At 44.5% G+C, this 13,151-nt stretch overlaps 1 protein-coding gene and 1 long non-coding RNA gene across 2 annotated transcripts in view; one reads left to right on the forward strand and one right to left on the reverse strand.

Moving 5' to 3' along the window:
• Positions 1–31: 31 nt before the first annotated feature.
• The window catches only part of LOC111264964 (irregular chiasm C-roughest protein), a 51,612-nt gene continuing 38,492 nt past the window's right edge, over positions 32–13,151 (reverse strand). Inside the window, exons 5-9 of the mRNA XM_086970270.1 lie at positions 9,599–9,907; positions 5,936–6,108; positions 4,034–4,232; positions 1,292–1,551; positions 32–313 (exon numbers count right to left, since the gene is read on the reverse strand). Of these exons, the coding sequence (XP_086826396.1) occupies positions 32–313; positions 1,292–1,551; positions 4,034–4,232; positions 5,936–6,108; positions 9,599–9,907 (1,223 nt within the window). The remainder of the gene's footprint in view (positions 314–1,291; positions 1,552–4,033; positions 4,233–5,935; positions 6,109–9,598; positions 9,908–13,151) is intronic.
• The window catches only part of LOC111264966 (uncharacterized), a 3,208-nt gene continuing 2,552 nt past the window's right edge, over positions 12,496–13,151 (forward strand). The window contains exon 1 of the long non-coding RNA XR_002683174.2: positions 12,496–12,597. This is a non-coding gene — a long non-coding RNA (uncharacterized LOC111264966). The remainder of the gene's footprint in view (positions 12,598–13,151) is intronic.

The following is a 13,151-nucleotide window of genomic DNA, read 5'->3' on the forward strand; positions in this document are numbered from 1 at the left end:
GAGTTTGGGTTTTCATTGGACGGCTGGCCCGTCAACTTGCGCGGGGCGCCCCCTTTCCCATCTTTCCCTTCTCAGTTGGTGGGAACTTAGGGCAACTGGCGGCGACGGCAGCCGGAGACAAGCTGGTTGCACACCGGGGGAGCCTTGTGTCGGGGATGGCAACGACCGGCTGAGCGGGAATTGGATGAGGGTTTGGGGAGGGCCTTTGTTGAAGCACCAAGCGAAAACTGCTACTGCTGTTAACTCCAGTCGAGGATGGAAACTCCAAAGCTTCAATGTTGATGTCCCTGTTCACTTCACTTCCTTCAGTTGCCTTCGAGCAGCAGCAACCAGCCGAACAGGATGGCAGCCCAACGTTACGCGCTTTACAACCCCCAACTACTCACCGATTCGGCCGGTTTGTCTCCACACGTCTCATTGGCGGCGGCAGCGGCGTCAGCGCTAGGGGACGGACGCTTGCTTGGCTTCACAAATGCGCAGCCAGACACGCAGACACCCATCACGGCCACCCTAACGTCAGGCGACCCCTATCTTTTGTGCCAGTTAAAGCTTCCATTAGACCAGTGGTGGGGTCCGGCAGCCAGCAAGCCAACCAGTGAGACATGGGATAGCAGGCTTTGAAGGGAAAAGCGCAGTGACAGCCCGCTTGGCCTAAGCCATCACTCGCAGCAAGCAGCCCGACGCTGTCTGCGTTGCTCTTCGGCACCTCTTCGATTCTTCTTGGAAGGTTCCTACTGCTCCTGCCGTCGACCGCGTTGTAGTTGGCTAGCGTGCCCTAGCCGTAGCTTTAAATTCACCCATTACAGTAACCCTTTATACAGCCATGGCAGCAAACTCCGTCCTCACCAGCTTTCACGAGTTCCAAATCCCATCAATCCGAAGCAACATCGCTATACACGTCCTCATGCGACAGACAAGAAGGCACACGAGAATATATGCACACAAACACACTCGCCCTGGCGGGGCAATAGTGCTGCTGCTGCTGGTGTTACGGCAACTCCACACACTATGACTGCTAGATGTATGTAGACAGGCTGGGCGTATATGTTGCTTAGCCAACCAGCGAAGCCGGGCTTCGGTCGCCGCGTCGTCAATTGGTGGCTGACTATGCGATTACGTTATGCGAGAAAAAGGGAAGCCAAAGGAACATTGTCAATGAGAAAAACACCAGAACCACGGCAGAGTTTCGTGTGGGAGGGGACACAAACTGAAACAAATCCCATGGATGAACGAGGGATTGAAAAATAAAGCAACGCAAGAATGGAAAAGTAGCAGTCGACGAACTAAATACTGTCAACGACCTGCCTTTGAACTGGGATGGTTTTCTGCGTACGCAGAAGATGACCATAATTGACAGGAGAACGATTACGACAGCCCCTGACGTCGCAGCTAGCATCACAACAAAAGTGGCAACGTTTCGATGACGCCGCACCGATATGAGCATACTGTCCTCGCCGAAGGCGTTCCACGCTGAGCAGTTATACTCGCCAAAGTCATCATCGCTCGCGTGATGTATAACCAGCAAATTGCGTTCGCCGTCCGTCAATGGCTCTGCGAAAAAGAATGAACGAATGAGACAAACATTTAGAGAGTCACAGAGTTGGTTAGAGGCTTAGCAGGCGGTTCTATACGGAGATACCTGAGTTATTGCTGATCTTGAATTAAACGCTGATCGGATAACGCGAATGTCTATTGAAGAAAACTAAAGAAGTTAGGAAAGAGAGGTTTTCGGGCTGTGAAGAATTTCTAGCTGCTCCGAAAATGCAGAGACTATATAATAATTTAACTTGTGCTTTGATTTTTGTGTGGTCTTATGGAAATTTCCATAAGTTCGCATTCATTCATGCTTACGAAAATGTTTATTATTTTAATATAGGGGATCGAAATCGTTTAACGGGTTTGCGTCTTTCTCCGTCAACGTTTGCATATATATATATATACATCGAGCGTTATGAATTGCCGAAGTAGAATTGAGATTATCTAGAATTATTTGTGAGACACTTCTGAATCAGGGAATCCAATGATATATTAGCGGACCCCCTCATTAAAACAGGAAAAGATGACCTGGTATGATTACAGAAATACTACGTATTTCATCACAAATTCATTCCTGTCCCTATGACGACGACAATTATATGCGGTGCTAAAACTATTAAAACTGTAACCCATCACAGGCATGAAAGACGTATAGTTACTTGAAAAATCAATTACCTCAAACTTGGTAAACGCAAGCGTACTGTGCTCATTAGCATATATCTCTACTTAATTTATTATATGTGAGCTAACATCATTATGTTTATAATTGAATATTATTACTCATATCTGGACGTCGACTAAATAGTTCAAAAACTGCAAAGATAGACCGTCATCGGATGGTCTACGGGACCTGTTTAGGATTTTGCAGCCTACTTCCTAGGTTCCATTTTAAATTACCTGCTATTTGAAGCGCTCTTCAGCCCGTCCTTATTGTCACCGGCATTAATTAAACATAAGGATTAGATATAATAAGGACGTTCTTAGTATCTCGCCATTTGAAGCGATAGCAGGCGTGCATTAAATTGGATGCGCAGTACCGTATCGATCACCTGCTGTACCTTGTCGGGTTTGTGACGGAACATTATGACTACAGGGAAACATTATGGTGGAAATATATATGGAAACATTACTTTATGATATGCCCGTATAGATTAACAGTAAATTTTGTCACAGCTGTACACTTTACCATGGCTCGATTACAATATGAAGTGAAGTCGTGCAGTGTGATAGGTTCTTCCAACTATCAGCGGTCGCCATTTTACATCACATGTTTTTTTTCTTGTGTACGATAATTGAAATAATTCTACTGTTACGGAGGAGATCCCACTTCAATGACGCCCGAAGTATTGGGCGGCACGAAAAGTTGGGAAGTTCAACTCACCTGCTACAACCTTCGATTGCAAATTCGTCGTGTTTTTTCTCACTTCGATGGAATATCACCACTTCAAATCTGTCTACGGATTCCTCCGCGCTCCTCAAGGCGTGTCAATAAAAAGCTGTTTTCATGAACTATCAATGGTTTACATTGATTCGAGCGGGGTCCAGGTCCAAGAATTGTGATCAAATTTCGGAAAGGGCGAGCCGTCCGCTCTTTCCTTCCTCTTCTAATAGTAGGCTTTTTTCCCTCCTATAATTTACTTCAGTGCTCGCATCACATAGTGCGCTCGTATCTACTGGTTCCTATATGACAAGGCGGTGTATGTATATCGGTAAGAGCGAACCTGCAACTCTCAATAGACTGGGCAGCTGACCAGGTTGGGGTGTCATGTGCGCGGTCGCGTTCCCTGGTCCATTTAGGGTCTGCCGGTGCTAGCTATTGCCGCTGTGTCCGCTCTGCGGAAAAGGCAGCTTTCACCAATATGTTAGGTATGCCAAGCACGGCATCAGAGTTGCACGGCAGCACATGGATGGACCCACCGCTGCTGACAATCATATCCTTCAGATCTGTGCTTCGAGCAGGACCAAGGGAAAACTCTACCTAGGGTGCCACTAGTCGTGACTTCGCCAGGTCGTAACCACTTGGTCAAGCGCCAAAGTCAGTGTATGACCAATAGCGGTTGTAATGGGAGCAGAATTGAAGGAAGCGTACACATATAATAACGTATCCACATATGCCCTATAATACGTACAAAATTTCATTCATCATTGTTGATCCGTATAGGCACAGTACAGCCTTTTGTATTCCGTGGTAAGTTGTGCAATTTAAGTGGCTCACATGCTCTCCCATCCTACCTATGCCTAGAATATGTAAAAACTGCAAGGTATAACTTCTATACAGAAAAATGGCCGGCGATTGAAACATATACAGTTTTAATAGTCCACGAATAGACGACAATTATTAGATAGACAGAAACCTGTCATAGTTTGCAAAACAGTGGATTAGTCACGGTTACATTGAATTCACTGCACGTATTATTCATCACAGACTGTAACACAGTAGACGTGTACATCTTTCACTGCTAGACTACCATTCACGTGCAGTGTACTAACTAGTTACCTTTGATCATTTCGATGCCTTGATTATTGTCGATGTCCAGCAGTTGTCCGTTCTTCTCCCATTGAACCTTGCCAGCAGGCGGTACCGAGACAATTAAGCACTCGACGTGCACCTCCTGACCTTCCATGCCGTACTGAAGTTGGGGACTGCTGATGTGCGGAGGTCCCTTTACGTACACTGTGATCTCCGTGTGGATCTCCTAGGAGACGGAAAGGTACAGCGAACAAACGCAACCCACAAATAAATGGTAAGACGAACTTGCAAAACGATTCTGTTCAATCGAGCAGCCACTGAAAACTATCTGTATAGGACAAATGATGAAAAAATTCATTTCTATTCTTCATAAAGCTGCATCTAGATGAAAACAAATATTTACATGGAGTCTTTTCTATGTGCTGATAGATATATCCCTCAGGAACGTGCTTATCCAATCACACTGGATGTACATATTGGTCATGGCTTCATTCAATACAATGTATAAATCGCTTACAAGTGATTTTCGAAAACCTCACTCTTAAATTCGCAAATAGCTTTTCACAGTAGCCGTGAGTAAGGTGACATGTAGACTCAACGAACAGTCAGACCTGTTAAACGCGAAAAGATCTGGCGGACCTCGAAATTAAAAAAAAGCAAGCCACAAAATTCTGAATATGCAAAGGTCTAAGTACCCTTTTGACGGTCGCAAATTCCGAAAATCTGAGCCTAAAAATTTTACAAAAATATTATTTGCGCCACTTTGATACATCTTCAAGCCTTTTTAAATTAACCCTATGATGTACATTCTGTTTTGTGTTGTAGGCATTCTTTCAAGCCTCTTCGAGACTGACATGAGGATTAGCAACAACTAAGACTGTCGATTTCCGGCAACTAAATTAAGTTTGCAGCCTCGGTCGGGGTTTACCCGGCACAAAAACGTTGGGAAAGAACTCGCCCAAACACGAATCTGGTGCGCCCGCCATGATGAGTTTGTAGTTTTATTATACGAGGAACTGCCTTTCTTTAAGCACTAAGAATAGTTGATGCATATTTACATAAGGTTGCCGTTTGGCTACCACTTAGCTCTGCTCATTCTGACGCATCTGTGGCCAAGTGGGTGCTTCTGTTCGTTTGGCTCGTCATGCCTCAGGTAATAACACACCCCGGACACGACATCTGCATCCATACAGTGTAAATAGTATGTGGCGTACATGCATGGCGACAGCATCGCGCACTGCTAACTACCGCTATACTGCAATACTATTGCACGTGCGGCAAGTAGCATTTGTGCCACAGCTGCCAAGCTGCTGTTGTTACGCATCTTTCGCCAACAGGTGGGTAACTTGTACGTGCGTATACAGCTATATCACTTTAACATCAATGCTATGTAGTGTCTTGCATAGTTCGCCATAGCAACCGTAAGTGCCACTTTTTCTCTTCCTTTTGCGCTCACTCTCATTTTCTGTCCTTTGTCAAGCTAGACAGCAGAACCGCCTTTGCGGTAGCTATCGGCTGCTCGGTGGCAAGGAAACTAACCCACACCTCTCAGGCTATCCTGTGCCCGCAGACACAGCAGCAGCAATTGCCAGGAGTCTGGTCGACCCATACTAGCTGCATGCTGATGCTTGTAAGAAGCAGGCATGGCTACTACCCTTATTACTCCTTTTTACTAAGCGCTTTGCTTCTGGTTGCAGAGCTCCGTTCGGTGTTATGCGATATTAGCTGCTCTGTCACTGTTAATCCGACCGAACTGTGCAGGAACAAGGAGAATGGAGCTAAAGCCGAGATAAACCGAACATAAAGTTACGTAAAGAGGAAATATGAGGTTGGAATCTAAGTGACGTCATAGACTATTTGCAACCCTTGCTGCTGCTGACAGTGATGACAATACGCGCGTCCCCACTATAAGTGGCCGTGTTTGCTCACCTGGTATCCGGAGCTGCTGGCTCGACAAACATACTTGCCAGCGTCGGCTGGCTCCATATCTCGAATCACGAAGGTGGCTTGTTTCGCCAGCACCTGGGTACTTCCTTCGCGAAGCCACACGACATCCGGTCGGGGATTGCCGTCGACTTCGCAAGTCAACGCGACCTCGGTGCCTGCACAGATAAGCCAAATAACAAAATAGTATAGCAATGCGGAACAACAATATGGTGCCAGACATGCCGGCGCACAAACGAAATTTGGTACATATTTCACTATAGATCAGTCTGGAAGCGTCTAAGATATGTCATCATTTACGCACATCAGGCAATGTAGCCACGAGTAGCATTATAAGGTGCAAAAAAGAGCGGGTCGTAACATGCTCCCTGTTTCTGACGTTTGTATCGTTTTATATTCACCGTTAGCAATATGTACATTACATTGTAGTGATTAGATGTCGGGGTTTTTCACTGGATGATAGATCAATGAATTAATAAATCATCAAAGTTTGTACCAAAATTGTGCAGGCAAGTGCTCTTGCACATAATTTTTGTACTTGCCGGAATACACTTTAAAGAAACTAGTAATATTATTAACATTATAATTTTCTAAGAAGATAAGTTATTTCTAGTCCCGATTAATTAATGAAATCAAAGGAGTCCTGCTTAGTAAAAGCGGTAATGCACACATATACAACACACCTGTTAATAATCGCACGCAATGTTAACTTTAACAATATATTAATAACACCGACAATTAGCTATTGGGGCGGGTATGACTGACAGACTCACTGGGTCGACCCACAATTGTGATTGAGAATAGAATTTTTCAAGAACATTGGGGACATCTTTAGCGTCAATGTATGCCGCTCCGCGTATTACATCGATTTTTCCAGTCCGTTACCTATGGTAGAATGCCAGCACTGGCTTTTTATTAGATACAGCATATCTTTATTTGTTCTCATCTTTCTTCACATGTGTCAATCCGAATTACCGTTTATGACCAGCACGAGTGGATTCTAGGCTTTACACCGTGTATCAGGTGTGCCTCTACCGCGTTCTGTAAATAAGTCGTACTAAAGATATGTCATATGTGTTATCTCGAATAATCGATAATACTATGGAGGTTATTGGCAGAGGTAGTCGATTTGAATACGGAGGTTCTCCGGAAGGGAAGTGGAGGGGGTAGCTATAAACATCCCTTACGATTACCATCATCGGTGTCAACATAGTTGCTATGTATGTTATCACCACACAAGGTATTTTCGGCCTGAGCACGCACATGTGTATATATATATATGTGTTTTTATATACATAATATAAAGCTAAGTCCTAATATGAATGTCAATAGCAAAGCTGTTCGCGTCTTTCCATTTTGCATATTTATTTGGTATTAGAAATATACGATGGTGCATTACAGATATTCGGATGCTTTGACGAACCGCTTGCGCCTGACAATAGAAGACGTACGATTCGTAGCAATGACGGAAATTAGACGAATATAACAACAACGGTAGTGGCAGCCACATATCTCCGCAGTAAGAGAAAGAACTGGCAGATTGTTAAAGGACAAAGCCGCACAGGACTTGAACAACCGGATAGCAGTTGTAGTGATCCGAGGAAAAAACTGCGCTCGCTGCTATACCACCGCCGCTACGAGAGGCTCACAATGCTTGTCGCATACGTCAGCAGTGGGGCAAAAAGAAGAGCAAAAATCTGCAGGTACCTCCCAAGCCATCTATCCATTTGTGTTGCCCCCCTTTATAACAAAGTCGTTTACTATTGGTGCGTGCACGCACAAAATGAAATGTCGCAATCATTTTATGTTAGCAGCGCCGGTTCCGTAAAAGCAAACCGTCTCAGAGAAGAAACAGACAGAACGAGGAGCAACCAAGCAGCATTATTAGGTTCACTACTGCATTTGGCTAGGGCGCTGGTCAGAGGTTGTTTTCGAGGACGAAAAACCTTCGGTCGAGGAAGACAATTCCATTTAACCGAATTCGTTCGTTTTCGGCCAGTAGCAGTAGTGGTAGTACACGACAGCGGGAATCAGCAATCTAAGCGTCTATTCCTCTCATGGACCACACAACAAGTACAACATGTCAAGGAATGGAGAGACGGACGTAGAAGGCGGAAGTAGGACATGTGGACAGCCAATTGTACATAACCTGCTTGTGTCGTCTGCAACTCTATTTGCAACACCGCCGCCATTCCTGCTGTTGTTACTGCTGTCATACCGTTTGTAAACGACAACAGCAAAAGTAGAAGGTTCACCGCCTGGAGGAACTGCATCCATTGAGGTGGGCCATGTCATAATTCGCCAGTTATAAACTATTGTAGTTTCTGCGTGTTGTGCGCTCCTTTAGATTGTCAGCCTCCTTGTTCTGGTCGCCGGCGGGCGAGACGGAGCTGGAAATGTTGCTTGTGATGTTGCTTGCTCACAGTCGCTGCATGGCCACCTGGCTGTTTGCTCCTTCCGGCCTGTCTTCCAGTCTGCGGATATCTTCCACCTCTTTTCTACGTCGACTCCCTTCCTATTCTGGCTTTTTCAACGCTCTTCTGCTCCATCTGTGTTCATCTTTAAATAGTGTTGTGCGGTCCGAGTGACTTTGCTTCCCTGCAGCGCCTTTTTTCTTTGCCCCGCGTTCTACCCGCGCCCCCCAACAAAACTCCAATCCCCACTTATAGCTACTATAGGATGGTCTTCAAAGTCTTCTGCCTACCTGGCCGGCTGGCCACGGCGGTCAGTGGGTTGATCTTTTACAGTTTCTCATCGTTGACTGTGCATAGCGTTGTATGGTGACGTTTGTTCAAGGATTTCGGTGTCTGTTGGATGCTACGCCGTCCAGTCGAGCAACATGCTCATAGACAGACGGACAGAAAGAGAGGGCTTTTGCACTGACGGATGGTACGAGGCATTTTATGTAGCCTGGTTGCTGCTTTAGCAGCCATGAAACCTTATAACATTCGGGTGTGTACTGACGCAGAAACCTCTTAAAACAGAAATCCGTGAAACAGCGTCCGACAGATCCGCTAAACATAGCGAACCGCTACGCGTTTTGCGTTAACAATATGATGGTCCGTGTGTATGAAAGTGTTTTAGCAGTCTGTAGATGAACTTTAGTTTTAGAATAGGCAAATTCGCATTATAATTCTCAAATATTTTTGAGCCGACTAAATAGGTAGCATAGGACTATAACAGACACTTTATCACACTGTTAAATAAAATCTTTAGCTGAAAAAATGCTACAAACGCGCTCTAAATTACTATGTACATGAACATACGTAGAAAGAAAGGTACCGTCAAAGACATTAACTATAGTCGTTTCATATGGTCTAAGCAAGCTACCGATGCTTGAATTATAAAAAAGAATAATTGGTAATAACTTAGCGTCTATTCGTAAGTTATTTTGATAATCTGAAATCAACTTTGCACTTATACACGTGGACGTACGAGTGATGTATTAGAAAGTTGTTCAATGGGCCACCTATTCAACTATTAGCTCCTTGATTCTATAATAGCAATTCAACAATAATATTATCGTCTTGCCTGTTATGCAGCAACGCGACAGGTAGTCGCTTCCCGTAAAGCAATCCTATTGTCAAGCACGCAAATGTTAGGTTTATCTATACAACCAACAACAGTAGCGTTGGCCTTTTTACGCACCTATTTCCGCAGCAACTACGGGCAGCTCGTTCCTGAATTGTGGTTTATAGTAGACGTTCAACGTCTGTGTCGATTTGGAGATACCAATGCTGTTGCGTACTTCACACGTAACTGTCTCACCGTTCATTCGTCGTGAAACCCTTTCGAGAACGAGGAAATTCTCGTTGCCGGCCATTTTAATAGGTTCATCGTTACGGAACCAGCGATAGGTCAGCTCAGTGGGGTTCGCTTGAGCCGAACAGAGGAAACGGACAGTGTCGCCTTCCTGGACCTTATCATTTTCTACGGAGAAAGTGATTGCCGGGGGATCTGTAATAGGACGTCATGAACGAGACAAAACGAACATGCAGATGATAAAGTGAGGATCTATAAAGCAAAATCGACGCTACATACCAGTAGGCCATACGAAATCTCGGTTACCAGAAAGATCGCAAGCACCGGCTGATATTTATCTCTAAATAATTTCATGCGACGGTCTAGAAGAGAAAGCTATGGGTATTGACTGAATAGGTCAATGAACAATTTTGTTTGTCCTATGTATTCGGCATTCGTTATGAAAACTACTTGTTATGTCATATGTACAGTTCAGTATGGATAGACAACGAGGTCTGTTTGCAGTACCCATTGATCTAATTATTCGATTTTAATTATGGCAATGACCACAGCTATTGCAAACGATATGACCAAGAATTTGTCACGGTGAAATTTCCGCTCGCAATAAACAATAACGTCTCTTCTTCGCAACGCACAATTGCATCCGATGAAAAAGGGCGCGAAGTAGAAAACATCCTTTCCCTACCTTAACCTCAAGCTTGCTAGACCTTGAAAGACGTAAGTAATAAAAGGTTCAGCTTGTGCTAGTCTTTGAGAGTTGACGAGTAAGAAGAAGTCTGGTTGTAGCAGTGAACTGTGGTTCATCCTCCCTAAAAAGCGGTGTCGGTTTTTGTGGGAGGAGACACAAAAGCAAAGCATTCAGCGCTGTACGAGCCAAATACGAATTATTATCAATCCATATATATATATATATATATATATACATACAACAATCATCATCATCGTCAGTGAGAAAATAGTGCCTGCCAGGCTGGCACAATAAACAAGCAGAAAGGCAGCTTGATAGCTATACTATAAAAGGGTGTTCTTTCTTGCATAAACAGCTTATTTCCTGACCTGCATCCGAACACGAAACGCCCTTTACGACGAAAACCTTCAACGGCATGACTTACGGGCTAGCTCACCTCTCTATACTCGCAAGTAATATCTACTGCTACACTTGTGTAACAAACTCACTAATGTGTAACGGCACAATGAGCTGGCTGGTTTCTTTATTTTATAAGCGTTATAATTAACAAGCAAGTAGTATGAAAATTATCATCGTCAAAAAAACTCCCTGAATTTGATTAAAGTTGAAAAATCAACGCTTTCATTTGTCTACATTTCGTAACGTACCGTTACATAAATAGCCGCTAACTATTCTCCGTTCACGTAAGTAGGAAGATTTACTAGTAGAAAGAAGAACGTATTTTGTTACAGTTGAGCTTTACTTCATTGAAGGCGTATAGATCGTATACAAGTTCGCGCACTGACAAGCTTTGGCAAGAGCTTCGACAATGTGCTATGACTACCGTTGTTGATGATCCATTGCTTCTTGACGTGTTACTTCAGTGAACAGCAGCTACTTTCCTTCAGTCCATTTGTTTCCCATAAGCTATTCTGTGCCTGTATGCGTATGTGTCTCCATTATGAGCCTCCGCATCTGCACTTACTACGTATGCGTGCCTCTTTCGCACGCGACCTGTCCGTGTGCGTATATCTCAAACGATGCAACTCATGGACGACAGGAGCGCTAGCGGAGACAGTGGCGATTACTCCGAGACCATGTTTAACTGTTTTCACAGGGCCATCATCTCCTTTGCAGCTTGTAAAGCCAGATACAGGGGTCTCGGTCTAACGGCACCTCGTCGACCTACCGGTAACCCCGCCCGCTGATTTATACGAGTCCTGTAGACGAGTGATCCCTATTAGCTCAGTGAGCAATTTTAATGATGTATGCATCGTATGCAGACGTCTGTGTAAGACTCGATGTAGCCTATAGTAGATTTTCTGCGTAACATAGAGTCTGGCAGGACCGAAGCGGGCTCTGTTTCATAATGGCCGGTAACTCATAGGGGATGACTTTCGCGAATGCGAGCATTCGTTGCCTCGCATGTGAACAGGGAGCTGCTGATCTCGAAGTTTTTCTGTCTATGAGCCCTTGAAAGCCCCCAGTTACCGTTCCCCGCTTCTTTGTCATCATGTTGTTCGCCAAAACCAGTCAGTTACATACTTCATATTGAAGGACTGAGCGGTATTTAATAGAAATTAGTTGTCGGTTGAGAACGCTTGCACTCCCTCTTCAGCGCCATTACGGCCGAAGCATGCGTCAGGGTTCACAAATGGGTGAGGTGGATAAGAACACATGACTTGTCGTGGGAAGAACAAGACGAGCAACGATCAGCTATTATACAACGTCTTAACGCGAGATGAATCCCCACTGAGGTTCTTGAGGAGCTTGAAATTGACACCATTGCTAGTTTTCACGCAACTACTAAAAAGCCTGAGAAGGATTTCTGCAAGGCAAACGGAAGGATCCTTAATAGAATTTAGATTTAAATATCCTGAAAATTCTTCAGAATGGTTCAAAAAGCTGTTTTTGATACACCTGGACTCTTAATATAGAAATTTACAGCCGTTTTGCACCCCGTGAATATCAATTGCCTATTGGCTCATCTAACTAACAGTTAGTCCTTGTAAAATTTTTTGTGCCGTGTTCCCTTTTTGGCTGTTTTGAATCCATGCACGTTGGGGACGTTTAGCCTAATACTAGCCGAAATTATATTCCCTCTGCTATTTTTTATAGGTGGTGTATTCGAACGATACCTAAGTAGTTTACACCTACCAATATCGATTGAGGCAGGATTACTAAAACAAAGGATTATGCTGCAAATGACTCGTGAACGGTGAGCAAATCGTTATTAACTTTTTTCAGCTGCGTCATCATGCTTGTTTGCTTACGCGGAATGAGTGCATGGGATGCTGTTGCTCCTAACGTATGCCGGCTTTCAAACGTTGAGCTAGTACGTATAGGGGGTTAATTCTTGTACCAAGCGTATGTCCCCTGTCTTCAGTTTCTGTTGCTTTTCCTTGCTGGTCCTGTTCCTGCTGTCTTGTTTAGTGTATGCAGTCTATGCTGGTGTGCGTCTCCAGGGAATTAGCGAAAGGACGACAGAACAGTCAGAGGCGGAGGCGGCGTCAAATATGCACACTATCATTAAAACGGTTGTCGTCCTTGATCGAGGTCTTCGGGTTGGTGTTGCAATATCCACCACCCTCAGCATATCCCCTTTGAAGCTCGGTTGGGCTCTGCTCAGAGCCGCTTTAGATCCTGCTATGTACTATTCGGAGCACAGCGAAATAAACTAAACATGGAGCAGAATAGATAGTGGCTAAGACAAGACAGAGTAGGACAGGGTGCGTATCTTACCCCCCCCCCCCCTCCCCCGAGTACTACGCA

Source organism: Varroa jacobsoni, unplaced genomic scaffold (assembly GCF_002532875.2).
Source record: "Varroa jacobsoni isolate VJ856 unplaced genomic scaffold, vjacob_1.0 scaffold_919, whole genome shotgun sequence".
NCBI classification, from domain to species: Eukaryota; Metazoa; Arthropoda; class Arachnida; order Mesostigmata; family Varroidae; genus Varroa; species Varroa jacobsoni.